The sequence below is a fragment of the Carettochelys insculpta genome, chromosome 2 (assembly GCF_033958435.1).
Source record: "Carettochelys insculpta isolate YL-2023 chromosome 2, ASM3395843v1, whole genome shotgun sequence".
NCBI classification, from domain to species: Eukaryota; Metazoa; Chordata; order Testudines; family Carettochelyidae; genus Carettochelys; species Carettochelys insculpta.
The window spans coordinates 123160954-123188432 of record NC_134138.1 but is presented as its reverse complement, the minus strand read 5'-3'; the positions used below and the strand labels follow the sequence as shown (position 1 = coordinate 123188432).

The window sequence follows — 27479 nt, the reverse complement described above, 5'->3', positions numbered from 1 at the left end:
CATGTTGCACAACTGCATTTTCTAGACCCCTTTACTCTGTTAAATGTAAATTATAGTCTATTCCTTTTTATAATGTAAGCTCTAACATATAACATGAAATATACAGGAAGTTCAGGGTGGTTGAATTGAGTGCGCAAGCCACTTAAACTTCTGGGATCACTTATCCAGTATGATAGCTATCTTAACCTTCATGTTGCATTAATTATATTTTGCATGAGGGTGAAATTTAGGTCCCACTGCAAAGAGCTACAATTACTAGGATTTATAAGGAAGAACTATATAAACTATAAGAAAATGAAAGACCAGTATCCATCAGGGCACAGAGCTGTATCACACTTATATGCTGGAGGAGTATCAGCAGTCTCCTGCCCTTGTGCAGGCTGTTAATGGCATTGGATGTGCCAGAATCTGAATATACTAGTTTCACCTTTGACCCATCCCTAGTGCTGTACCTCTCTTTGCCATACTCTGATACATGCAAAAAGCATAAGCATGACTCAGAAGGCTTAGAGGTACTTGTGCAATCGCTTCATACCAGGATGGCTCTCATCCTTTAAGAAATGTAGCATACAGTATTTTAATGTGCAGTCATTGTAAATAAATCACTGAGGCCTTGCCTTTCCTATGAATCCTAAATCTTCCAGCATTCAATTTCATGCCCAGTAAAGACCATTTAAAATAATGAGTAATATTTTTCTCTTACCATTTTATTGGCTTATTAGTTTAGATGTGTTAGGTGTGCCAGCTGCGTGGGCAGAACAATTTATAAATATGGTTGTAATAACAATCAGCTAATTAGATCATTCCTTCATTTTATAAATATCCTAGACTTGGAAGGATTAGATTTCAACTGGTGAATGTTGGTGGAGTTCAGCCTCCACTGGAAAAGAATGATAAAACATAATTTCCTTCTTTAATAACTAAGGGAAAATTTAACAAATATTTTCCACTGTTAGATGATTGGTATATTCTTTCAATTTTTTCTGACAATAAAAAACAAATATAGAATACTGCTACTGGAAGGCGGGGGAAAGGGAGCTAGCATCTCTGCTTTGGAAATTACTCTTTCGGGAAAATATAAATTTATATAGTTCCATCTTTCTCCTACCTTCATCTCTTTTGCCAGTGACCAGTCACTGTAGCAACGAGATAATAGTGGTTCATATGCCCCTCCTAGAATCTGAGCACTGCACCTATCAGACAAATTTCTGAGGGAGACTAATCCCCCACAATCCCCTGAGACAACCCTGTTGGGCAAGTGGTTGGGATATAAGGTGCATGTGAAATGAGGTCCTAATACATACATTATCACTAGTTTCAGAGGAGAAAGTGAGGCAGGGACTGATTTTCATGGTTAAACTTTCTTATTTCGAGTCAAACTATGAAGCAGGGGTGCAGCAGAGGAACACCTGCCCAAGAGGGTCCTGAGGTTGCAGCTGGAATGACAGCCACTGACTTCATGGCTTCTGCCATAGAGAGAAAAGGGGACAGGAAAGCTAGAGAGGCAGATGAGGGCTTCTTCAGATTTCCAAGAACTAGCTAAATTTGTGGACAAAATTTCATGCCTATTCTATAACCCCACTTAAGCTGAGCCCTTGACAATAGAATGAGGAGGCAACTCTGAATACAAACTACAACATTCCCATTTGCCATGGATGAGTAACTTCCATAAGGATCAATGGGTCTGTAACATTACAGGCTGTGTCTATACTTGCATTCCTCTTTCAAAAGAGGAACACAAATGAGGGAAAATGAAAATGCAAGTGAGGCACTGATTTACATATCTTGTGCTTCATTTGCATAATCTCTTTTTGGAAGAGATTCTTTCAAAAGAAAAGAAAACAGTGTAGATGAGGCTCTTTTGAAAACAAAGCCCATCTTCAAAAGAACCCTTCTTCCTATTTTGCTTCAGGAAGAAGGGTTCTTTCGAAGATGGGGTTTGTTTTCAAAAGACACCCCCCACACACACGCTGCTTGCTTTCTTTCGAAAGAATCTCTTCCAAAAATATATTAAGCAAATGAAGCCCAGGAAATGTAAATCGGTGCCTCATTTGGATTTTTGGTTTCCTTCATTTGCATTCCTCTTTCAAAAGAGGAATGCAAGTGTAGACACAGCCACAATGTGTAGAAAGAAAAAGAAGGAAATAAGTTCAGTAAGAAGAACTTTGACAAAAAGCAGTTTTACAGGTAAGGTGTTTAAAAATATGTGTGCTTTTTACTCTATTGTTAATTTATTGACTTAACTAGCATAAAGATTGTTGCTAACATTAACTGTCGTCCGATATTTATAAATTTCCTATTTTCTTTCAGCGGGCATTAATTAAAAAAAAATTGACTCCAAGCGAATTCAGCAATAAAGAAAACTCTGAAACAAGCACCGAGCATGATAAAGAAAATTCCTTCACCAAAACCGAACCAAGAAGAGTTAAAATATTTGATGGAGGGCAAGTATATAGGTTTTTAACCAAAGAATAATAGGGATGGTTATTTCTTGATTCTAGCCTTTGTTTGAAAGTATGCTGTCCTTTTCTGTTTCAATTTATTTCAATTAACAGCTCTTCACAGGTGTGTAGACCAGTAATGGTTTGTGGAATCCTTGTCGATTTCCCCTAGCAAAATGGCAAGATGATATCTTTCATGGCGGTGCACAGATAGAAGGAAAAAAATTGTAGGAAGAAACAGTAGAGTGGGATTAGTTTTTCCAAAGAATACAACACTTGTTGCATTAAAAATGTCTTATTTTATAGCTAGACATGGCCCTAGGTATAGATATTTTCCTAACATTACCAGTCCATGTACATAATTTCTGTTGCTTGCACAATGATGTTTTGTGATGGTGGATGGGAGGGGAGCTTGTCTAAGTGATCAGGCTGAGGCAGAATTGTGATCCACAATATAGTCTCTGGTTTTATGTGGTGTATGCTGCAAACAGCATGGAGATCTCTAAGTTGAAGAGATCTCTAAAATTTGTACTGAAAATAATGAAGTATTGCAACATTTTCGTATGGCATCCTCCATGTAATGTACTACAAGAGTCCTGTTGCAATGGTAAATAGTAACACTGATCATTTTAAAGGTTTTGTGAGGCAAACAGAGAAGAGACTATAGAACAGGTAATCTGGTAATGAGATTCCATTGCCATTTATTTCTAGGTTGAAGGTATAAATCCCATACAGGACAATTATGAGAATAAATTTGTTACCATCTGCCCAGGCAAAGTGATGTTGCTTTTCTCTGCCCTTTTCCTAATGGATAGGATCCACTTCAAAAAAGTGTGTCTAAATTGGTATTCTGGATGATGAGCTAAGCTGAGAAGTCAAGTAATGAAGGTGGTAGACTCTGAAGTACACATTCATCCAGAGGCAGTCCTACTAGGTTAAGATTAAAGTTCCTTGGCAGGGAGGTGTGAGGAAGTTTTCACTGTCACAACCCTTCTTGCTCCTATTACATTAGCCTCAGGCTGCGTCTACAGTATGAGATAAATTCAAATTTAAGGCAGTTAGCTTGATATTACCACATGATTGTCTTCACTGTAAATACCATATTCTTGATTTAGGGAGTACTGACATTGATATGACAGTATCGTTGGTACCTGATGAGTATAGCGTCAAACTCGAATTCAGAAGTTCCATTAAAGGCCAGTGTGGAAGTGCCACATCTTAAAATCGAATTTATTAGCCTCCAGAGGTGCCCTGTGTGTAACCCACAGTGCTCCGCTCTGGCCACTGCTTTCCATGTGTGCTGTAATGAGGCAACAGGAAGACCATGGCTGTGAATGCATGTTTGTATGAGAGCCTGAGAAATGTCTTTCTTTCTTTGCTATTAGCACTGTGAGTGCATCTACCCACTACAGATAGCTCCAGCACAGAATTTGTGGTTCTGTCTTTACCCTTGGTATTTTTTTTTCTGCGCTGCCCGGCGCCAGCCACTGCCCTGTCGCATCACGTGGCAGAAAGGCTGTTGGAGTCATGCTTGCTTAAGAGGCTGAGAAACTTCTTCTCGGTGGTTTACATTTATGCATGAACCCCTCTTCCTCCTCCATAGGCACCACATCACATGGCTAGCCCCCGACCCAATAAAAGGAGATGCCTGCTGTTCGGTGCTGACCAACCATGCTGCCAGGCAGCACCATGTCCTGGCTTGCACGTGATTAGGGCTCGCAGGGTGAGAAAGATTTTCAGGAGCTTTCTGCTGCCTGGGGGGAAGTCTAAGATATTCAGGGAGACTAATTCAACTGGTCACTCACTGAACCCCCGCCACACCACTAGCAAGGGACCAGTGGGACTTGCTGCTGCTGGTGCAAATTGTCCCCCAGCTGGCTAAGACACTCAGGAGCTTGCTGCTGCTGGGGGAAAGTCTCCTCTAGTAGCTAAAATATACGGGAGGACTACTTCAATTACTTCAAAATTTTAACCGGCTCTGCAGCCACAGACCACAGGCCCAACCCCCACCCCTCAACAAAAATATTTTTAGGGGCTTGCTGTCCATTGCAGACACCTGCTGCTTTGATATTTCTGTTGTAATATCACTTTCCTGAGATTTCCTGTCTGTCTTCATGTTTTGACCCCCTCAAAAACACAGGGGGGAGGGCCAGTTGGGATTCCGGAATCTGTTATAAGTTCAGTATATGAGATTTCACTGCCATCCCCTGTGTTGGCAATGTCTGTGTAGTGAAGAGGGAGGACAAAGATCTTTTCCCCTAGACTTTTCTAACCTCTTTTTTCTAACATTGAAAATACAGTCTGGGTCCCTGTATTATTTTCTGGGATCAGATGAAACCATGGGCGGGAGGATACTCCGTGGATGGCCAGCTGAGAATTCATCTGCAGAAGAAAGAGATTTCAGTTAACTTTTTTGCCATCTCTGTGGATGCCCTACTTTTCCTTCCTTCCAATGGGAAAAATGGACATTTGCTTAACACAGGAGGGGAATGAGGAAAATGAAATGTGGGAAGATGATGTCAAAGACCCCCAAGCATACCCAGAATGCTATGGGGGTGAGGAAACTCTGTGATAGGTTCCCACAATGAACTGCTGCAACAGTCAATGTTTGCCAATTGAGTGTGGCAGCAATAAGTGGACTTGTGAGGAGCACGTTGGAAGGTAAGGATAGTCAAAATCGAATTTATAACTTCCATAATTACAAAATCTGTATTAAGAAATTTGATTTTTATCTAGTATTGTAGACACAGCCCATCTCCAACATGTTCCTCTCTTAGCACCTGCTCCCTCCCCAAAAAAAACTGACAGTTTTTAAGAAGTGTGTGTGTGTTAAACAGATTCACGTTTGGAATCTAGATGTTTGCTACATGGGGAAGCCTATTCTTAAAGACATTAGGATTCAGCTCTAAATCTTTTGTGGCTTCTTGGTAAAATAAGTGAATACTAAAATTCCGTGGATTAATAAGAGAGAGGCTTTGATTTGGGTATCATTTGTTGTTCACCTATTACCTCATTTCTGTAATTCTGTTCAGTCTACTTCAGTGATAATTTTCTGACCTTAGCTGGCATGAGACTTTAGCTAGAAAGTAATTCTCTTCATAACAAATTTCCTCATTGTTACCATATTATTGTTAGGTACAAATCAAATGAAGAATATGTGTATATTCGGGGAAGAGGAAGGGGAAAGTATATCTGTGAAGAGTGTGGCATACGTTGTAAGAAACCGAGTATGTTGAAGAAGCATATTCGTACACATACAGATGTCCGTCCTTACCACTGCAACTATTGCAACTTCTCCTTCAAAACTAAAGGTAGGGACACTTATCACAGCTAGGTTTTTGGGTATTTTTTCTTTTCCATCTACTTGAAACTGAGTTTTTGAGAAATCTAAACAGCAAGAAAGGATATAAAGTATAGAGCTGATTTAATGGATTACAAGCAGTGTACAGTTACTATAAAATACCGTTTTCTTCTTCAAGCAATGGCCCTATGGGCGTTCCAGTTTGGGTGTGCTTATACCCTGCATGCCATGATTGGAGATTTATGGTGGTAGATCCTGTTGAGGCCACACCCAAGTCATACACATTTTCAGGCTCCTTTTCGAGGGCACATGAAACTGTGCAAACAAACCATCCTCAGTTCCTCTGTAACAGACTTGGTCTGAGACCAAGTGCTAGTGTGCCTACTTGTCCCAAGTCTCATTTTCTTTCTTTACCTTTCCTTATATTTAGTTTTATAAATAGTTCATTTTTGTAGAGAGTTTTATTCTATAATACCTCCCCCTCTTCCCCTGAGGATTTTTTTTTCTTTTGAGATCCCTATGATCCCAGTGGGTGCCAGCGTCACTGGGGTTTAAACATTACCACAGTTGCTGGGAAGTTATCCTGGCTAGTGACATGCATTCCTGGCATATCTGTTCCTTGGAGAAAAATACATCCCTCAAAAATGTATCATCTGTGCATTTTTTGAAAGCACAGGTAGGAAGAATCAGCAGACAAAGTTTAAGCTCTTAAAGATGGAGCACTCTCTCCATCCATTCATCCAGGCAAGGAGACCTCACCCCTCTGAATGAGCAGAATGCCCCATCAGTACCTACATGCTTGTCCAGGCCTACTTGGGAAGGTTCATCAGATGACTCAGAGAAGACTCCTAGAAAGAGGACCAATTCTCCTCATACAGAATCTACTTTGAGAAAGCTTCCATTTCCTCAGGGCAAGATCACAGTGAAGATTTCACATCCCAGTATGCGTACTGACGAGGCTCAGTGTTCTGTCAGCACCGACCCTGTGCCTGGGACTCAGCACTCCTCTAAGACTACAAAACTTAAGTAAGACTCCTCTAAGACTAAAGGCACCAAACATGCCTGAGTATCGAGATCCTTTTTGACATCACAGAAGCAGAACACTACTGAAGGACTCTAACCCCTCGGCTCCTGAAAGGACAGTACCCCCACAACATGCTCAGTATTCTCCATTTCAAGGCCCAGGAATGAGGTACCAGGGAGAAGCCATACTTCTCATGATGTCTCGGTTCCTCCCAAGCAATCTTCTTCAGTACTGTCTTCTTCCATCAGATGAAACTTACCAGCACAATATATGCAATTGGAGGACTGTGAAACATGCCCAGTGCCCGCACACCCTGTAACACAGGAGTTTGGAGATTTCTGATGATCCGGAAGGACTTCCTGATAGCGGTTATCAAATGACTGTTGATCACCAAAAGCGATGTGGTAATTGAGACAGAACCTTCTCCAGTCCTGGTCAGTCCTCCAGCACCTTCTAAAAGTGGAAGACCCTTCCTATAGACGTGGACTTCTCTTCTGACACCCAGTCTCAGTGCAGGATTCCCCTACTCACCAAAGGAACATCTCTCCTGTTCCTTTTGGGGAGAGAAGGAACTTATATCCATGCCACATGCTGTTTCAGGTACCATTGCATGCTACATTCCATGCTCTGTGAACCTCCTGAGTGGCTGTTCTGGGATCCTTGACCTAATATCAATAGCAGTTCTGATATAGCTGTAGTCTTTCACTTGGAGACCACAGGAGACTTTTTCCTTCTTCATCTCTCCCTCTTCCTTTACCTCAAGTGCAGAAATTCTTTGAAGAGTGAAAGGCCAGAACAGATAGGGATGCTATTGCAAACATATAACTCCCCATCCTCACCAGATGAGATGATTATGCCTCCTCCACCTTTTCTGGCTGATGATTTCAGACAGTTCCAGTACTTAATGAAAATATATTGCAGACTCATCGTGGGCCCACTTAGAGGAGGTCAAAATCACAGCATAAGCTCTTGAGTATTTTTCAGTGGACACCCTCTGCTCGAATGGCCTTGCTAATTAATGAGGCCCTGTTGGATCGTGCCAGGACCAATTGGCAGACCCTGGCAGTGATATCACTGACATGGAAGGATGCCAATTTATATATATATATGCATGCCCAGACAAGGACTTAATTTTTTTTCAATTAGGCACCTGATTTTATGGTTGTGGAAGAAGTGATTGAATGCAAGATTCCCAAATAGCTTGCAGAGAGTACTGAAATTCAGGATTGTGACTCATGCAGCTGTATATTTGTCATTGGAACTGGGGGATTGATTTTCAGCCCTTGACCTTTAGGATGCATGTGTTCATGCTGCAGTTTATCGTACTCACAAGAGAGTCCTTCAGTTTCTGATCAGTCAAAATCACTTCCAGGATCAGGTGCTTCCTTTTGGCCTTTCTTCTGCCCTGAGATTATTCTTGAAACTATTGTCAGTGATCATTGCTTATCTTCATCTGGGAAGAAATGTTTTTGCATGCCTTGAGAACTGGCTGTTCAATGGCCAGTCTTACAGTGAGGTTCTCTCCACCGTAGAGACAGCAATGTCTCTGTTCCGCAGGCTAGTTCTTCAGCTCAACATCATCAGAAGACCAACTCTGAGTCCCGTGCAAAGAACAGAATTCACAAGGGCAGCCTTAGATGCAGTCTGAGCAAAAGCTTACCTTCTCATGGATAGACCTTAACAAACCATGGCCCCATGGCCTTTTCTGCATCTTCCATTGGTGAGCTTAGGTGACTCTGTGTAGCATGCTGTTTTTTGTGGCTCTCATTCTTGAATACCTATCTGTCTCCATTCATTGTATAGGGAGCCTAGACACTTAGGCACCATGGATTGTAGAGTTTTGTTCCAGCAATTTTCTAGATTCCTAAATCAGTTCAGGGTGTTTGATAACTATGGACAGCTTATCCAGGAGTGGGGAAAGAGTAAACTAGTTATGAATCATGTAGAAAATCAAAGTACACTTTTATAGCTGTTTTAGCATCACTGTAGATCTACGGGCAGAATGTGACAGTCCTGGGTGTGTATATTGGAAGAGTAATTTGGTTTTGTTTTTCTCTTAAGGAAATTTGACTAAACATATGAAGTCCAAGGCCCACAGCAAGAAATGTATGGATTTAGGTGTTTCAGTAGGGTTAATAGATGACCAGGATGGAGAAGAATATGGTAAGGATTTTAAATCTTCATCTCTTTTCTCCACTCTGTTTTGCTGATTTATTTTTCTCTCATCTCACGTACTGAGGCTTTCTCACCCAAAGCCTTTTATTTCTGTTAGAAGGAAATACTAGTGAGATGGGCGTCTTAGAAATATGACACAGAAAGCGAAAGACTCTAGAAAAACACATCAGCAAGAAAAAGGGATGCCATTGCTGAAAGTCCATTGCTGGAGAATGTTCACAAAATGCTACTCAGTAACTTCAACAATTTTACAAGACCTCAAAATACCTCAGAAACACAAATTCCTAAGTGAAAAATAGATGTGTCTATGGAATGGCTGCATGTTTTCTGTAGTACTTGTTTTACACATCAGTTACTAAGCAGACTAATTGATGAATTTTATTGTCAAATAAGAAAGATTACTTTCCCCACCCCCCTTTCAGGAGGAGTAAATCATTTTTTGTTCAGGGCGAATGTAGCTTTCTTTGTACTTAGAACATAACTGAGTCATAACAACTGAAGAACATTGAGTCACACTCTCAACATTATTAAGAATTAAATTCATGTGGATTCACTTAATCTGCTAGTCCTTAAGTGGAGCAAGTGCATCAATTTATTACCTTTTCTTATTCCTTCAATAAGCTCTTCACTTAATCTTAAAAGCTCTCTCCACAAACTATTAAACTATTCAATGTAAATAAGAAAAATATTCCAGTGTCAAGAATATGTCCAATCCCACTGCAGAACAAGGGGCGGGAGAGGGCGGTGAGTGAGATGGATGAATTCCACCACTGCACTGATGAATTTCTGGATCCAAAACTAAGTTGTAAAATTATGTCCTGGTTTACCTCTTAGAGTTGACTAGTGCTAGCAATCCATCCTTTTCCACTGATCAAAATTTGCAGTGCCCCTAATTCTGAACTTCTAGAACGCCCTCAACCTCCTCCCTTCTTCCACAGGCGGCTTTGAGGCATACAGGATTTAGTTCTATTTTTATCTGTTGTTATAAATGCATTTCACTGATGTTCACGTTCGTACACGTTGAACCTCTGTAGTCCAGCACTCTCTCACCTGGCAACACCAATGGTCCGGCATGATTTTAGTTAGCTGGATATCCAGTTATCATGAGTGTGGCCAAGTTTCCTGTGGTCCTATAATGTTTGTTTACAGCCACCAGTCCTGGCTCTCAGTGTTCTGTGCTGTTATTTAGCTCTAATTTACCCTTAAATGTCTTCTAAGAGCCCAGTAAGCAGTGGAAGTATCAGTGATGTGCTGACAATATTGACCTCCTGTGGTTCAGCAAATTCTCTCATTCAGCAATGGTCAGGTCATGGGGGTGCCAGACTAGAGAGGGTCAGCCTGTAATGGAAAAAGTAAAAAGGCTGAAGGTGAAAAGGCTGCAGAATTGTTAATTGATCGCCCCCTAGAGATATACACTCAGCTACTGCTAGATGAACAGAGTCATCTTCTGCATGTGGCATAATGACTGCTTGTTTGCTTTCTGGGATGAGCTGCAAAATATTCATAAATTAAGTATTTTATTGCAGATTTGATATTTGGCCTAATTTTCATGAGACTTCTGTATTAAAATGGGATTGCTTTAATTATAATTATCAGTGAATGTGAAATTTTGTGGTGTTTTGCTCTATGTTGTGTAGGAAATCAGTTTTATCTCAAATGTTCGGTTTCCACACAAAAAAGACTGAACTGTTTTCTGAGAATACCATTCTGCAGCTATCATAATCTAATTTGGCCTTTTGGTAGTACAGGCGATCTATTCAGTAGAGTTTGGAAAAAATGTGATAGTTTGATGTTTGCTTTGTTAAAAATAGCTCTGTATAGTAGTGAAAGTTACATTTATGGTTTGGATTTAAAGTCAGCTTCATAAGTACTCTGGACAATTGAGTTATTTTTAAATTACTATTTTAATTGTTAATTTTAACGTCTTTAGTAATTCATTAGAGTATATCAGAACCCAGTTCAAATGAGTGTCCTTTAAAGAAACTGCCTCCACATAGCTTTACTCTTGGAGTTGTGTTTCAGCACTCCTGCAAGCAGAGCATCTTCTAAAGTCAGTGGTTAATGTTTTATTTGTGTCAAATATGCTCTTTGGGGGTTTTTTTGTTTGTTTGTTTGTTTTTAGTTTTTGTACTTTAGTAAATGGCAGCTTTGCATGCGTTTGTTCTTTACTCATAAAGCTGACTGCTGTTTAGAAGTGGCATGTTGATATCATAGGAATCAGTGTCCCAGTTAACTCCATATTCTTCCTCAGGGAACAGCCAATGTTTTAGAGGAAGGCACAATTGTGAGTGATTTGGTCATTGAGGAAATTTCATCATTCCCTCAGGCAACTAATTGTTTGCTTATGTCCTGAAGCATCAGGGTGCCTATAGGTCTCTGGTTATTTGTTAGCCAAGCATATGTAATAATGGATGTTCTTATGGACCATGTACAGGGCTAGGATTTTGATGATGCCTCCTTAATTAAGCCATTCTCTCCATTAGAACTCAATAGGTGTTTCCTCTGGTTAATCATCTGAAATCAGTGTTTGCATTTAAAGAAACAAACTAGCTTTTTGTGGAAGAGTTTTCCAGTTTACTACTACTACTCCTGTTATCTTGATGATACCAATCAGGAGTAGCTCTGTTCTTTAAGATGATGTCAGAAAGAAATTGATTTTCACCTGGAAGTACAACCCAGTTTAATATCAGCATATAGAAGAAGGCATGGAATGTTGGTGTCAGTAGTTTCCTATTGTATGCACTCAGTGCTATTTTCAAACAACTTCTGACACTGCAGTCATTACATTTAAGAATGTATGGGACGACAGTGCTCTTTAAAAAAGAGAGCGTTTCCCCCTTGCTGAGTAAGAATCTGTGGGATCAGAGCTTTTAACAGTCGTCTTTGTGTTTGGATTTGTCATCATTTGGGTATTAGTAAATACTTCTTAGTTTCACCTTTTGTGTTCCAAGCCATCCCCATGTCATTTTACCTTTCATCTTCTGATCCATGGAATGTTCGTGTCCCCAAGGGTTATAATGAAAGGAATGTTAATATCTGAATTCAGCTGTCAGCAGAGGTGAACCATTTAGTGTGACAAAATCCAACTGGGGCCATCCTTTTTGATCATGTTTGTTTTTACTTTGCAGTCATTTTAATAAGACGAATTTGTATTTCGTCTGAACCATAAACATCGTAGGCCTGATCCTGCCATGTGCCTATGAATGAGGCAGCTTGCCTGAATAAAATTACCCACTTATGTGAATCAGCAGCTACATTATAACAGTTATTTAATAAACTCCAGTGATAAGAAGGCTGGGAGCAGACTCTGTGCGGCAAGCATTCATCCTACAAATATTTCATACTCTCCATACTGTAATTTATTAGCTATTTAACATGTGAGACACAGTGAATTGCAGCTTTCGAATATTATGTGAGCCTTCCTAAAAATCAAATTTCCAAGTTATTTGCAGTATGTTATTCATCACAGAAGATCATAAATGGATTTAGAAGGCTCTAGATTAGTTTAATGCACGTTCACTGGGTTCTTAGAATACCTGCATAGAAAAGATTAAAATAAATGACAATCTCCCAGTAAAAATCTAGTTCTAATAATCTAGAAAAATCTAAAATTTACTTTTTTACTTTTTCCAGGGAAGGGTTTTTGGGTTTTTTTTTAAATAATAACTAACATGATTATCTGCTACGCTTCCGTGTATGTAGTACATCCCACATCCTTTCACCTGGAAATAGAACATTTGTGGCTACTGGTAATGTATGAGATTTATAGGCAGAATTATGTGTGAACAACACTTATTTGAAGGTTTCAGGTTCAAATATCTACAGCCGCTCGTCTATGAGGCTCTTAAGTTTCTTCCAGCAGATGTCACTGTGTGTCTGCTAGACAATAATGACCAGAGACCAATGGCTGAAGCAGAAATTTAAATTAACCTTTAAAGCAGACCTGTGAGTTGACTTTAAAAATAGTAATCCATCACATTTAGAAATAAGTGCAATTTTTTTTCATAATTTTCTTGTTAACATTTACCTCTAAGTCTGTAGAAAGCTCTGTGCCATTTAGTTTTTAATTGCCTAAGTGGCATTTAAGGTGCTTGATGTTCATTGTAAGACAGTATTGTAAAAATTGTTAACATCTAGTGTGTACCTGCTATAGTATTAGAAAAATAGGTTAGGTGGTGGTTGTTTTCAAAGGACATGCTGATCTATCTGAATGGTAATACAGTGTCATGCTTGAAAACACTTCCACCTAACTTGGATAAAAACAGTAACTTGATAGCATGGAATAAGTGCTTTAATTAGTTAACTTAGGTGTTCCCAGTTTGAAATATAAACATGTTATGGACAAAATAAATTCAGACGCAAACACTTTAATTGGAAATAGACTTACAACAACACCTCTACCTGGAGCCTTATCAGCCCAGAATATTACTTAGTTAGCAAGAAGTATTTTCAGTCTCTTACAAGCAAAGCCATTAGTGACACCTGTAATCAAGATTATCTAACATGTTCCATTATAATTCCCTGTTTCCAATAGCTTATAAACCTTGCCAAACATAGCCATTTTGGCTGTAGTTTTCCATGCTTGCTGTTTGCCTCAAGCTGAACTATTTTGAAAAGTTTCATCAAATGCAATACCACCATTTAAAAAAAAATGAAATTAAGGAAAAAATAGTCATGCCAATGCTAAATGTCATCTTTCCACTGCCCCCAATCTGCCCCACCAGTGTTTCTTTGAAGAGTTCTGGTGCCCTCCTGCTTTGTGGCAGGAGCTTGCAATCTGGGAGGGAAGTAGTCTTTGGTCTTCTCCTTTGCCATTTGATGTTATTTACAGAACTAAGTGGCTGTAGGATCACGCCTTGAAAAGACATGTCAGACACCACACTTATTTCTGACAGTATCAGAACCAACATTGAAGAATCATAAATTGAGACAATTAAAACATTTGCCATGATGCTTTGTGTGAATATTATTACTAAAAGGAACAAATTTTACAAGAACGTTTCCAGTAAAGAGTCAAGCAGAGCAATACCTTCAATAAATAAAGACCTTGCAAAAGTATGTAAAGAGGTACTCAGTATGAGGTGCTCTAATCTGTAGCATCCTCAACTAGTAAAAGCAGGGCTGTAGTTAGTCAGCCTTACGCTCTCAGTAATGGACATTTTGAGTGGCTAACAAGTCTAGCTAATATTGATATGCCGAGGAACTTTTTTCTTTCCCTTTTGGAGGTAAATTACCATTGTAGCAACTAACTAACCAACAACACAATCTGATTGGCAGCCCAAGGTCATAAAGGTATAATGAATCAAGAGGGTTTACCCCTAAAGTAAGAGTATTTACTTCAATAGGTAGAATTAAAACCTCAATTTTTCTAAATGTGATTATGGCTGAAATGCTAGCAAATCTATAGAGAAAAATTATGTCACCTGTCCTGTTAAAGCACTGTTTGCAGTTAACAACCTGAAATTTTCATTTATCTGTGTAAGATCCAAAGTCTCAATTGCAGCTGAAGGAGCATATGCTTTGGTGAAGTCTCAGGTGCTTAGAGAACATATATCTGCTAAGGGACACATTGAAAAGAACACAGCTGTCCTTTGCCAGAATGTATGCATGTTTACTTTGCTGCATTTTGGATCAGGAACCCTCTGAAGAAAGAGTCTGTTTCATTTATTGTGCACATTGAGCAGGATAGAACAATTTTTTCTTCTTAAAAATACATAGGATCTTCAGTGACTGATAAATAAATAAATGAACAAACCTCTTAAAGAACATGAGATTTGTAGAGTTCAATGAGGAAATGCAGTTTGTGCTTCCATAAGAGCTTCATGTCTCCCATATATAAATTATGCCTGAACCCATACAAACACAGCACTACAAAGTAATGGAATTTTATCCATGTATATCTAAGATGTTGGATGTTTTTTTGAGAGCAAGAATCAAATCACGTAATTACGCAGGGTCAAACAGCATACACATAAGGAGGGAGAGTTGTGAATGGTACAGGAAACCTTAATTTTCACTTAATCTAAGTGCTTTAAACAAATGTCTCCAAAAAGATTTTTTGCTTTTTCTTTTCGCTCTAGTAAACTTATTTTCATTAAGAAGGATTCCTGTATTGGTTGTTTTGTGATCGAGATATGAAGTGTGCCAAAACTTTTCTAAACAAATTGTTAAATATTTAACCACAATCATTATAGCAATGCTAATGATCTTGAAATTCCCTGTACTGTTTTACAAACTATCCACAGCAAAATGCACGCAGCTCTTGTGATAGGTCAACTGTTTAATAACAACATACACATATTAAGGTCAGCAAGCAAAGAAAACATTTTTCCTTCTAAAAATATACAGGAAATTTAAATACACAGAAATACATTATCAGAGCTGGAATTGGACCAAGATTTCTTGGTTGGGTACGTACTTGAGGGTCCACTGCCAAGGTCAGGGGATGGCCGTCTGGCCAATGCTGGCCTGGAGGTGTAGGAAGAGAGATCTTTGACCTGCTCCTCCTCCTTGCTGGACCACTACCCAGCTGAGGCTGGCTTTTTCTCCAGCACCGTTGATGTGGGGCTGCCCGCTCGTCCTCCTTATCCCCATCACAATGTCCCCAGCTGTGGCCTTGCCCACACCAAATCACTGTCCCATGGAACGGTAGTTGTTTGGAATGGCCAGTTTCCAAACCACTATCACGACCCTCTTCTTGACAGTGAGGGTGCGCCACATCCGGGTGTCCTGGTGTCTCAGGGCCAGGGACAGCTACTGGCAGAGCTCCAGGAAGGTCTGCTGCCACATCCAGAAGTTCCAGAGCCACCAGTCGTTGTCCTACTCCCCCATGACCAGTTGCTCCCAGCACTCTGAGCTGGGGGGGCGGGGTAGCTCCAAAGCCGGCAGAGCACCTGGGGGTGTCCCCTTCTGCTTCTGAGGGGGAGGGGCCCTGCCAGGAGCTGCAGGACAACCACCAGTGCTGCGGCCAGCAGGGCTCCCACTCTGCTGGTGTCACCCAGCAGGTTGTTGAGCTACTGCTGCTCCATGTCCATTCCTGTGGGCACTGTGTCTGTGGGGCTTGTGGCAGCTCTGCAGGCCTCATGCTGTGCAGGCCCAAGGCGTTGGGGAGGAGCCCTTTAAAAGAGCTGCTTGCTGCAGCCCTGGAAGGGCTTGGCCACCCTGCGACCTCGTCCAACGCCTTTCCTGGCCCTTGCTTTCAAAAGAGGTCATTGGTGAGTGTAGATGCTCTCTTTCAACATCCTGGATGGCCCCTTTTGACATGGTGGATGGGCCTGTCGATGGCGCCAGCCCTGGCCTGTGTGTAGATGCTCCCCTTCGAAAGAGCATCTTTTGCCCACTCTCTTTCAAATGGCGCTCTTCGAAAACAGCTGTCTAATGTAGCTTTAATGATGGAGATTGAGGCACATGCATAAATAAAGTCACAAAATATTGACTTAAGTCCTATGTTAACAGTATTTCCTTGTCAGATCTGCACTATTTTAAAATGTGTGTTTAGAGAAGGTAATTTCTCGCTATGTAGTAGGACATTTTGGCCTAATCACTTGATGCCTTTTAGTTCTTATATAATGATAAAATATCTGTTGTTAAATCTAAGTTGCAAGTTGAGCCTAAAAGAAGAAGAAACCAAATCTGTCTCTTGAAATATTTGCTTAAAATAGTCGCTGTGTGCTGGATATCTTTCAGTTGAAATTTCCGCCTTTATTGTGGGCCTGGACCTTGGGGGGGAAAAAAGAACAAACAAACCATATTAATTCTAAATCTAATAATGCAGGTGTTCTCCATTTGGGAAACACTGCCAATGTTTTGAATACCTTTTCTTGCTTTGTTACTTGTGCCATTGAACATACTTTGTTTTAAAATATTCTTACTAGTGGAAACGTAATTATAGGAACAAAAGAAAAGAAACGAGGCACACAGAAGACACTCTTAAATAGAGAAAAGTACAAAGTTAATCAGAATCCAAATTTTTAAATAGTTGTTGGTGGGGAGCTTAGTCAATCAAAATGCAGAGATGCTAGCATTCACTACAGTGAAAACACTTAAGTAAATCCCTGAATAGTGACTGGCTGAAAATCTTGAGTGACAATGATTGATGTTACTATTCAGTAACAGCTATGAAACATGTCTACCCTTGTCCAGTGTTCAGATTTCAACCATCAGTAACCACACACAATACACTGATGCTTCCATATCAACAAGAAGTCCTATGGCACCTTATAGACTAACCAATATTTTGGAGCATAAGCTTTCGTGGGTAAAGACCTTCTTTGTCAGATGCATGAGTGGAGCGGGGTTCAGAGGAAAATTTAAAGAGGGAGTCTCAGTCAAGGGGAGGGCCAGAGTTGACAAGGTCTGTTCAGTCAGGGTGGAAATGGCCCATTATCAGCAGTTAATGTGGAGTTGTGAACTTCAAGGCCATGTCTACACTAGCACAAATCTTCTAAATGGCCATTACTGAAATACATATTCAGTGCCTCATTAGCATGCTGCTGGCCATGGCTCTTCAAAATTGCTGCGTTTCGCTGCCGTGCGGCTCATCCAGACAGGGGTCCTCTTCAAAAGGACCCCGAGAACTTTGAAATCCCCTTATTCCTATCTGCCACAGGGCTTCCTGTTGTTTTTGAAGATACAGACGAACTCGACTACCTCTCTGATAATCTTCCGTATCTTAATCCTACTTCTCATATAAAAGCATAAAAGCTTGAAATGCTGAGTGAAAGCTATAATTATACAATTATTTTACCTAAAACTGTGTGTGCGCTTTTCTGCGTGATGCATGTTGTGTTTGTGGTTTCATAGGCAAGTATAATAATGGTGGTGGTAGCAGTAAGCCTCTTCCACTTCTACATCTTGGAACATAGGCCATTGACAACCATTTACCAGTGTCCCTTGTCCTGCGCAATCTTTTCCAGTTCTGACAAAGTATATCCTGGCTTTTTAGTGTCTGCCTTCAGGTCTCTACACCAGGTGTTTCTTGGGTGCCAACTTCTCCTTGTGGGTTCGAACTTAAAGCTTGTCTTAAGATGTTGGTGCTTGGTTTTGGATCTTACTAATTAAGGCTTTGGGTTTGAGGGGAGAGCTCATAAATCTTTCACACTGACAGCTCGCTGTCTGTGTAAATTCCCTTAAACAGAGCCACATTTTGAAATTTTAAACAAACAAAACAGATGTAATTGAATATTAGTTTTTTGAGCCAAATGTTGTTTTGTGCTAATACTTTCTTTGGGGAACTCATCAGACTGGCATTTAATCCAATATAAAATAAAATACTAGTGTAGCCAAGCATTTTGTGTTTTGTCAAATATGATCCAGATTGTTTGGCTTAGAATCAAATATTACAGATAGAATTTTCTTGAGTGAAAAGAGAAATCCCTGCTTCCCAAGGTCTGATACAAAAGAAGGTGGTGATCTGTAGTTTAATTAACCAGCTAAAACTCATTGAAGTGTGGTGTCTGAGAGATGGGCATAGTGGTATCAGTTCAACATTCAGACTTAAAATCAATGGAATGTGTCGTTTCAGTAAAGTTACCCCCTCACTTAATTGTTAGAAAAATCAGGGCTGTTTTGTGCACAAGTCATCCGTTAACTCCTAGTATATTTGGTTGCTATTAATAATGCTTTTACCACTTTTTTTTAAAGTGAAGAAAAATAGTGGTAAAATCTAATTTGTCTCTTCTGCTCCTTTCCTAGATGCATTCTGATAAGTACTTTCCATTCTTTTTGTTTATCTCTTTCAAAAGACTTATAGTAGTGATTCATACTAACTGCAAGGATGCAAACGTATGAGTCAGTAACAAACCAGAAAATATCCCGTTGGTAAGCTTGGCAAATAAATCTATCATTAGAAACTGAATGAACCATAAAATCATCTCTGTCTTCCCCCTGCAATATATTTATTAAAAGAAAACAGTTTATAGAGAGAAAATGTCAGGGAAAAATTGCAGTTTCACAGGCATGAGAACAATTTATAAGTAAAAGATACAGAACTGGCTCAAGTCTGCCTAACAACATACTTCAGAAAATGGATGCGTATCCCCCTTTGGTATTGTTTGTGACTGTGATGTTGGGCTTATCTTCATGGCATGGTGGATTAATGCTGTAACGATTGATCCACTGGCAATTGATTTATCACTCCTGCTTAGATGCAATAAGTTAATCTTAGAGTGCTCTCCTGTCCACTCTGGTACTCCATCAGAATGAGAAGAGTAAGTGGAGTCAACAGGAGAGCATCAGCTGCCAACCTTACTGCGTGGAACATGTCACAATAAGCAAGTCTAAATACATCAACTTCAGCTACACTATTTGCCATAGCTGACGTCGTGTACCTTAGGCGAGGTCTACACTGTTTCGGAAGATCAGCCCGCTCAGGATTTTGTTTCGCACATGTGTGACATGGTGCTTTCTGGGGTCAAAGTCGACCCCAGAACTCCTCACAAGCAGCAATGATTATGTCTGTTTACACAGAAGGCGGTTCCTTAAAGGTCAACTACACAATTGGTGTAGCTAAAATTGCATACTGGCAGTCGACTGCTATGTCCAGTATAGACATAGCCTTAGACCAATTGTGGGGTGCAGGGGTTAATGTAGACCAGTCTATAGTAATGGAAAGTCACTGATGTACTTTTCTTGTACGTTAAGTGTTGCGTGATAGACGTTTGTGACTCCTTTTTGTATCAGCATTACAATTCCGATGCTGTCAGGTTGACTTGACATATTCCCACATAGCGGATGACACTGTTAGAAAAACTATGTTAGGCCTTCAGAAGAATATCTGCTTCTAATTTCTGTGTTGGTTCTGTTTTACAGGTGAGAAGCAGAGGTTTGGTGGTGATCGGTCAGGCTTTGATGGGGAGGATTCTGACGGTCCAGATGACGATGACAATGACAATGACGATGATGATGAAGAAGACAGCCAAGCTGAATCAGTCTTATCTGCTACCCCCTCGGTTACAGCTAGCCCTCAGCATCATCCATCTAGAAACATCCTGCAAGAGGCCACAAGTGCTGATGAGGAAATAAGAATTACAGACTGCTTTGCTGGGATCCACACAGACTCTTTGGACAGTCTACCTAAAGCGCTACTTACAAAGATGACCGTATTCAGCACAGTACAATCCGACTGCAGGAATTCTGGATCACCAATAGCAGTTACACAGCAAGAAGCAAAGGAAGAGAAAATACAAGACAAGGAGACAAGTATAGAGCCTACGACCTCCCCTGGCCCTTCTCCTAAATCTCCATGTCATCAGATGTCTATTGACTACCCAGACACCACAGAAGCTTTGGGTAATTCTGCAACACCAGCTACTGCTGTTACAAAGGTTAGAATATTCAATTTAAGGGGAGAAGGAAGATCTGTATTTGAAACCCTTCAAGAGCTGTAATTGGGAGCCAGATGTTACCTATGCTTATTGTGGTGATATTTTTCTAAAAGATGCATAATTTCTCTCTTTATATTCTTCATACTGTTCTTGCGGGCTGATACAGATTTAAAAAAAATTCGGAGTGCAGGAGTAGAGTAATAAAATAGAAATCATTTTTTTTTTTACAAAATAAAGTGCATAGATTAGATTGTCTCTCTGGGGCTAAAAGGATTAGTTATAACATGGTTCTTTAACTCTTTGCTGAAGTTTGGAATTAACTGACTGTACAGCTAAGACTAAACAGTGATGTATATACCAAATAGCATTCTATTCTAGCACTAAGTATGTGTTCCAGGATCCAGAAAACCTGCACAATCATTGCCTCTGTTCAGTACAAAGTACTGGGAAGAGCACAGAATCACAAATCTCAGGATGTAAAAGAACTGAGACTTGTAGTTGAAGTTTCCAGCCCAGTTTGCCTTCACCTCAGTGACAGGATTAGTTGATGTGAACAAGATTGTGTTGGCCTGCAGGTTCACCAGCATGTGGCATACTGAAGCAAGATGCTAGAATGATGTATACGCCACATTGTTGGAATCCTGAGGGATTTACCATAGGAGGAATTCTGCACCAAAAATTAATAATTCCACATAGTCTGTCCAAATGACAATATAATCGCATCCGTTGCAATTATTTTGTTAATTTATTTCAAAATACCTGTCCGTGAGTCTTTCTGTAACAGTGCAGACAAGGATGATTCAGGAAATGTTTTTGACAAATAGATTCCTTAGTAGGCATATTATCAAAGTTTAAGTTGTAATTTATTTAAATTACAACACAGAACTGTACTTCCCACACCCCTTGGAAACAATGCAAAGCCTTGGGGGCGTCAGAGATAATGGAGGAACTGCGGGAGAGGGGAGGAGTTGCACAGACGTAGTCTGGGAGTGGACCTGGAGTGGGTGGGAGAAGTGTGAAACAGGTGCTTTGGAGTGCCTGGGGGAAGAAGAAGAAGTTGGGAAGCCTCTCCCATGTAATCAGGTACACCTGCCCCAGCCTTGTGTGTCCCTTAACACACCTTCCCCCACCCTCCCATGTCCTTGCAACCCTACTCAACCCCTTCTAGTCTCTCCTGCCAGGAGTCCCTGCACCCCCACTCCTATTCAGCCCCTACCTCCTGTGTGTGGCCTGCCCCAGTCTATCCCCTGCCCTTCTGAACCTCAGTCTGTGCCCCACTCTGTCTGTCCTTCCATGTCCTGTGCCTCGTCACCTGGCCCTGTGGGCAAGGCCCTGTGAGGAAGGCAGTCACTGATGCTTTCATCTCCACAGCTGGCTTCTCTGGCCCTGAGCTGGCTGCCCCCTCGTCTGGCATGACAGCAGTCCCCGGTGGGTGAAAGATGTAATTGCAGTGCCACTCTGGCAGAATCCGTTTTTGTGCAGGGGAAAGAAAAAAAAATCCACAGGGGATATGCATGCAGAGAAGGAAATGGATCACCTAGCAAACAGAGGAGAATGTACATGGGAAATGGTAACTCTCGGCATCTTGTAACTGAGCTAAATGGTGACAGGACAAGGCACCTGCCTACTTGATCGCTGCAGTTATCTGACAGGTTAGATAGGGTAGTAAGCCTTATTATTATTATTATTGTTATTAGAGGTAGCAGTATTAGAGTTGCACCTAGAAGCTCCAGTTGCAATGGAAGCTTCTTTGCAGCAGGCCCTGTACAAACTAGACAAGACAAAGGGTATGAGAAGAAATAGGCACAGAGAGATGAAATCATTTGTTCACAATGAGTGGAAGAACTGCAAACAGAACCCATCTCTTCCAAGTCCTATGTCAGGGCCCCCTCCATTTGACCATGACAGTATGAGAACAACCCTTTGTTGTCATTCGGGCCCTACCAAATTCACAGCCATGCAACATGCATTATGGACTGTGAAATCTGCTGTCCTCCCAGGAAATCTGGCCTTTGGCCTGCTTATGCTATACAGATTTCACAGGGGAGACCAGCATTTTTCAAAGGGAGTTCCCAGAGGATCACAAAATTATTTTAGGAGTGTCACACTATTGCTACCCTTACTTCTGCACTGCCTTCAGAGCTGGGCAACTGAAGAACAGGGGGTTGTAATGTTGGCTGGGAGCCCAGCTCTGATGGAACACCCTGCCAGCAGCAGGGCAGGAGTAAGGGTGGTAGTATGAGACCCAGGTCGCCTCACTTTTGAGCTATGTGGCCAAAGAGTAGAGGCTGCAAAGGGACCCGTTCTGCAGGCAGCAGCACAGAAGTGTGGCAACACCATACTGTGCCATCTTTCCTTCTGCACAGCTGCTAGCTAGCGAGACCTGTGCTTTCAGAGCCAGATTCCTGTCCAGGAGCCGCCATTCTCCAGTTGCCCAGCTCTGAAGGCAGGGCTGCTGGCAGCAGCAGCACAGAACAGAGTTGCAATACCACAAGTCCTACCCCATACAATAACCTTGTGACCCTCACACAACCCCTTTTTTTAGTGTCAGGACCTCTACAATTACACCACCATGAAATTTCAGATCTAAATATCTGTAATCATAATATTCACCATTTTAAACTCCTGGACCCTGCTTCTAGCTGCTTCTGTGTGCTAAATAAATGCTCCCAAGAGAGCAGGGCAGTTGTAGATCTGGCTCCCTAGTGATGAGATACCACAGTTGTTAATCCCCAGCCAAGATCTGATGTTCACAATGAATTTACTGCAAGGAAAATGCCAAAAAGCTCTTAAGGATTAAACCAGAGAGAAAGCTGATGTACTAACATTAGGCAAGCTCCTTTAAAGGATGAGACCTAGAAAGGAAAGTGATTAATTGTTCAAGTCATGAACTGATTTGTTGCAACTTCCCATAGGGAAAAAAGACTATACTTCAGACTACCTCCTCTACACTTTTTTCATTTTATTTAGCCACACTGGCAAGCTTCATAATAAATGTGTTGGCTGTTTTTCCTTTAGAGCACACAGTCTGTGGGGCTTTCCTCACCACCAGTAGACCAAAGCACACAGACGACAACGCTGGTTCCCTCAGCTGCCTCGCCCTATCCTGACATCCCGGAAGAGAAGCTGCAAGAACATCAGCATCATGCCACAGAACTGCCAGCTCCTCTGACTCATTTGTTTAGCCACCTCCCTTTGCACTCACAGCAGCAAGCCAAGACACCCTATGGTATGATTCCAGTAGGAGGAATCCACGTGGTCCCTGCTGGCCTAGCTACATACTCGACCTTCGTACCAATCCAGGCTGGGCCCATGCAACTCACCATTCCTGCTGTCAGCGTGATTCACAGAACTACAAGTGCGCTCGGTGAGCCAGCACATACAGTCTCTGCCACTGCACATCCAATAGGAGTTGCTGAAGTGAACAGTGTTGTGCCATGTATTCCCATAGGTCAGATTAACGTGCCAGGCCTCCAGAGTCTGAGTGCACCGAGCATACAACCTCTTCCACCATTAGGCATGGAGACAGTGAACATATTAGGCCTGGCCAATCCAAATATAGCCCCACAAATACATCCTTCAGGGCTCACGCTAAATGCGGTGGGACTGCAAGTTTTGACCGCAAGTCCTTCTCCTCAGGGCAACCCCAGCCCTCAGACACACATTCCCGGTCTGCAGATATTGAACATAGCACTGCCTACTTTGATCCCCTCGGTCAGCCCCGTGGCTGCGGATGGGCAGGGAGTTCTAGAAGCACCAGCGTCTAGTAATAAAGCCTCTGAAGCTCATCCAGAGCGGACTCCGGTGAGTTTTCCAGCAGCAGACCTCAATAAGATCTCCAGTGCTGGATCTCCTCAAGTAGCACCTACAGTTCAGTGGTACAACGTAAAAAAGGTCACAGACCCTTTTCCTTCAAAGGAGTATGAAAGGCTGGATGGTCCTAGAAAAACAGATACTGAAAAGGCTGACCCAGCGAATCATGTCAAACCAAAGGGTGATGTCACTTCCATTCAGGTCAAAAGGGCTTCCGTAGCAGAACCTATCTTCAAGGTGAATTCTGAAGGTTCAACCAAGTCCCCCAGCCATCATACTGTCTCTCCAAATAGACGGGAACCTAGGCCAGCAGGCTTGCCACGAAGGCAGAACACTGTACAGTTCAGTGATGGCAGTAGTGATGATGAAGACAGACTTGTAATAGCAACCTAGTTTTTTTATTAGTATTAGTACTAGTATTATTATTATAACACTTACAGGTTTCTTTGCAAACCTCTTTCCTTAAAGCACATTTTTTCTGACACAAACTCATTACTAATCTTTGTGCAATCATGAACTCTTGACCAATAATTGTTGTTGTTTCTTGTCAGCTCCAGCCATTTTTTGTACATGTTGTATAGACAATTGTGCCTTTTTTGGAATTTTATGTTTAGAAACCTGTACAGATTGTTGAATATATATATATAAAATATGTATATTAAAACAGATAGTTGCTTGTGTTTAGTAAGTACAAACATCTTACGTCAGAAAAACTAAAATGATTAAATTATATGTTGCACTGTTAAATGTAAATTTTTTATGGCTGTGGGGCAAAGTTTCTGTGTACAGATCTAGTATGTAAAACTCCATATTTATTGTATCCATTTTAGTCTTGGAACAAGGGTCTGTCCATCTTTTTTGTGTAAGACAGTAGCTTTACACTTAAAACAGAATACAGTATCTGTGTTATGAAATATTACAGTAAAATTTTGTTTACTGACTTTACCATTGCTTATGTTGTGCCTTCTTGATCCTAATCAGTGATTGATAAGCTGCCCACATCACTTCTTTTCCCCATCATTTGTTTTCTGTTTTGAAACTGCAGATCAACTGTCTGAAACCATGGTTTCAACTATAGAAAGTGATTTAACCAGTGTTCCATGCTCTCCAGAAGCAAAGACCTCCTTTTTAAAATTCCCAGAGGGAGCGTAATTGCTTCTGATTTTTTCATATTATTTATCAGCACAGCCTGACTGTCAAAACAAGCCTTTTTGCACTCGCCAAAAATGACAAGATTTGAGGATAATCTTGTTGTTTATAACTTTGAACTATAAAGCCCCAGTTTAATTAAACTAAAATATAGATGAGTAACAAAGGAATACTTTGGCTCTTCTTGCTTATGATATCACTAGTGCAAGTAGCAAAACAACTGATGCAAGCAGCAGTAAAGGTTTTGCCGTGCTAAGTAGCCAGGAAACTTCATTAGTATCTAGTAAGTATTTCATTTCAGGAAATCATTACTTCCAGCTCTAGGAAGTTAATTTTGCCTTAAATTCAACTTCATCTCCTTCATTCAGGAAAAAGAAAATAGTCTGAAGCATACAATTAACTTGCCCCAGTTCCAATAATCTCATTGTGAGCATACACGTTGTGGAAGAATTCCAAAGCATTAGGAGTGACTAATGAACGCCCTTCCACTCTCCCAAGTTATTGGGAATTAAGATGGGATACCATCTTGATTGTGGGTCTCAAATTTCTGTCTTGCGTTCAGCCATTGTGTGTTGGTATGTTCATTTTATAACTCTGCTGATGAAAAATGTGGATCTTCTTATTACAGTTTTATTATCTTAAGACATGTTTGGATTTTTTGAAGTCACTTTTACTTCTAAAGGTATGTAAGCATTGCTGCATTATGTTCTTTATCAGACTGATCCTGTTCAGATGGAGTTACTGATTTTTAAAAAAGTACAAAGTCAGGCCTTAATTATGCCTCTGATATTTTAATGTTTCATTTAGCTATAATGAATTATTGAAACCGTTCTTGCTTATTTGCTGTATGCAAAAAGCTCTAATTTTCATATGATTTTTCTAAAGAGCTTTATATGGACTATATAGCTATTTGTTCTGTGAAGTGGACATACATTGATATAATTAAATGTGAATTAAACTGATTAGTTTGAAGATCATTTGCATGAACAGGTTGAACCTCTCTAGTCTGGCATCCTTGGAACCAGACTGGTGCCAAATGAGCGAATTTGCCAAACTATGGAGGTCAGCATTACCAACACTTCCACTGCTTAGGGGTTCTTAGACATTTGGGGTAAATTAGAGCTAAATAACAGCACAGAACACTGAGAGCCAGGACTGGTGGCTGTAAACAACTTTTTTGGGACCACAGAAAACTTGGTCACACCCATGATAAATGGTTGTCCAGCTAACTAAAATCATGCTATATTACACATGTTGCCAGCTAAGAGAGTTCGGAGCTAGAGTGGTTCAACCTGCATCAGGTTGGAAAAAAGATTAAATGGATGAGACAGGGTTAAGCAAAAGAAACCATCTCTAGAAAGTGTTCAAAGAATATAATTTGAGTGGAATAACAGCAATGAGCAGATACAATTTTATATAAGGACAGAGCAATGTTTTACTTATTTAATCAATTAGATACCATAATCCTTAATTTGCTAGTCATTTGGGAGTTGGCAGAGATTTATTTTGCTCTATAGAATTCCATAGTTTCTCGACTGGCTCTGCATGTGCCAGCATTCTATGGGTTAACTCTGTCACAAGATCTATACTAGTAGAGTGGAAGAGACGTGAGTGATTCACTATAAATGAACCAAGTGACTCAGACAGTGCATATGCAGCTCTGTTCTTTTCTAGGTTTCATCATGTCAAGAAGTAGGATGCAGGCCAAGAAAAGTGCACTGACAAGTGCCTCACTTGGTACTCCAATAGTAGCAGTAAGGAGCTGAGGTAGAACAATTAGGTGTTTGGAAGAAGACTTTGTCACCAGTACTACTGCTGGGAACTGCTGCCATTCCTTACCCTGCAAAAAATAGCTGATTGATGCTTGAGGTAAGGGGTAATTGCGGATAAGCCATAGACAGAGTATTTTTGGACCGGCAAACGGAAGGAAATAATGTTTTATCCAGATGTGGATAAGTTGTCAGCCTTTCCCCTGCCTGGGTATTGATTACATGGTAGAGCGTACAGTTATTGCAGGGGTCAGCAACCCCTGGGACGCATGCCGATGTGGCACACAAGGCAGGAGCTCAGCTCCTCCCCCATGCAGACAGGAGCTTGCTCAAAGCCATGCCACCTGTGGATTAATAAAAGACCTGCTAATGCTGCCACCCACCACCTCAACGATAAAGCTCTGCATCTTTATTTATTAATGAAGCTGTTGTTAAGTAAGACTATTAGAGACTTCAAAAAGTATCACCAGCACTTGACCATAC

The 27479-nt window shown here is 40.8% G+C and overlaps 1 protein-coding gene across 3 annotated transcripts in view; it reads left to right on the top strand.

Annotated features, from left to right (window-relative positions):
- Positions 1-26138, top strand: part of HIVEP1 (HIVEP zinc finger 1) — a 181394-nt gene extending 155256 nt beyond the window's left edge. For all 3 annotated transcript variants that reach the window (XM_074987679.1, XM_074987681.1, XM_074987680.1), the window contains exons 5-9: positions 2311-2444; positions 5577-5752; positions 8828-8929; positions 19751-20265; positions 23284-26138. In XM_074987679.1, coding sequence (XP_074843780.1) covers positions 2311-2444; positions 5577-5752; positions 8828-8929; positions 19751-20265; positions 23284-24471 — 2115 coding nt within the window. In that variant the 3' untranslated portion in view covers positions 24472-26138. The remainder of the gene's footprint in view (positions 1-2310; positions 2445-5576; positions 5753-8827; positions 8930-19750; positions 20266-23283) is intronic.
- The last annotated feature ends 1341 nt before the right edge of the window (positions 26139-27479 follow it).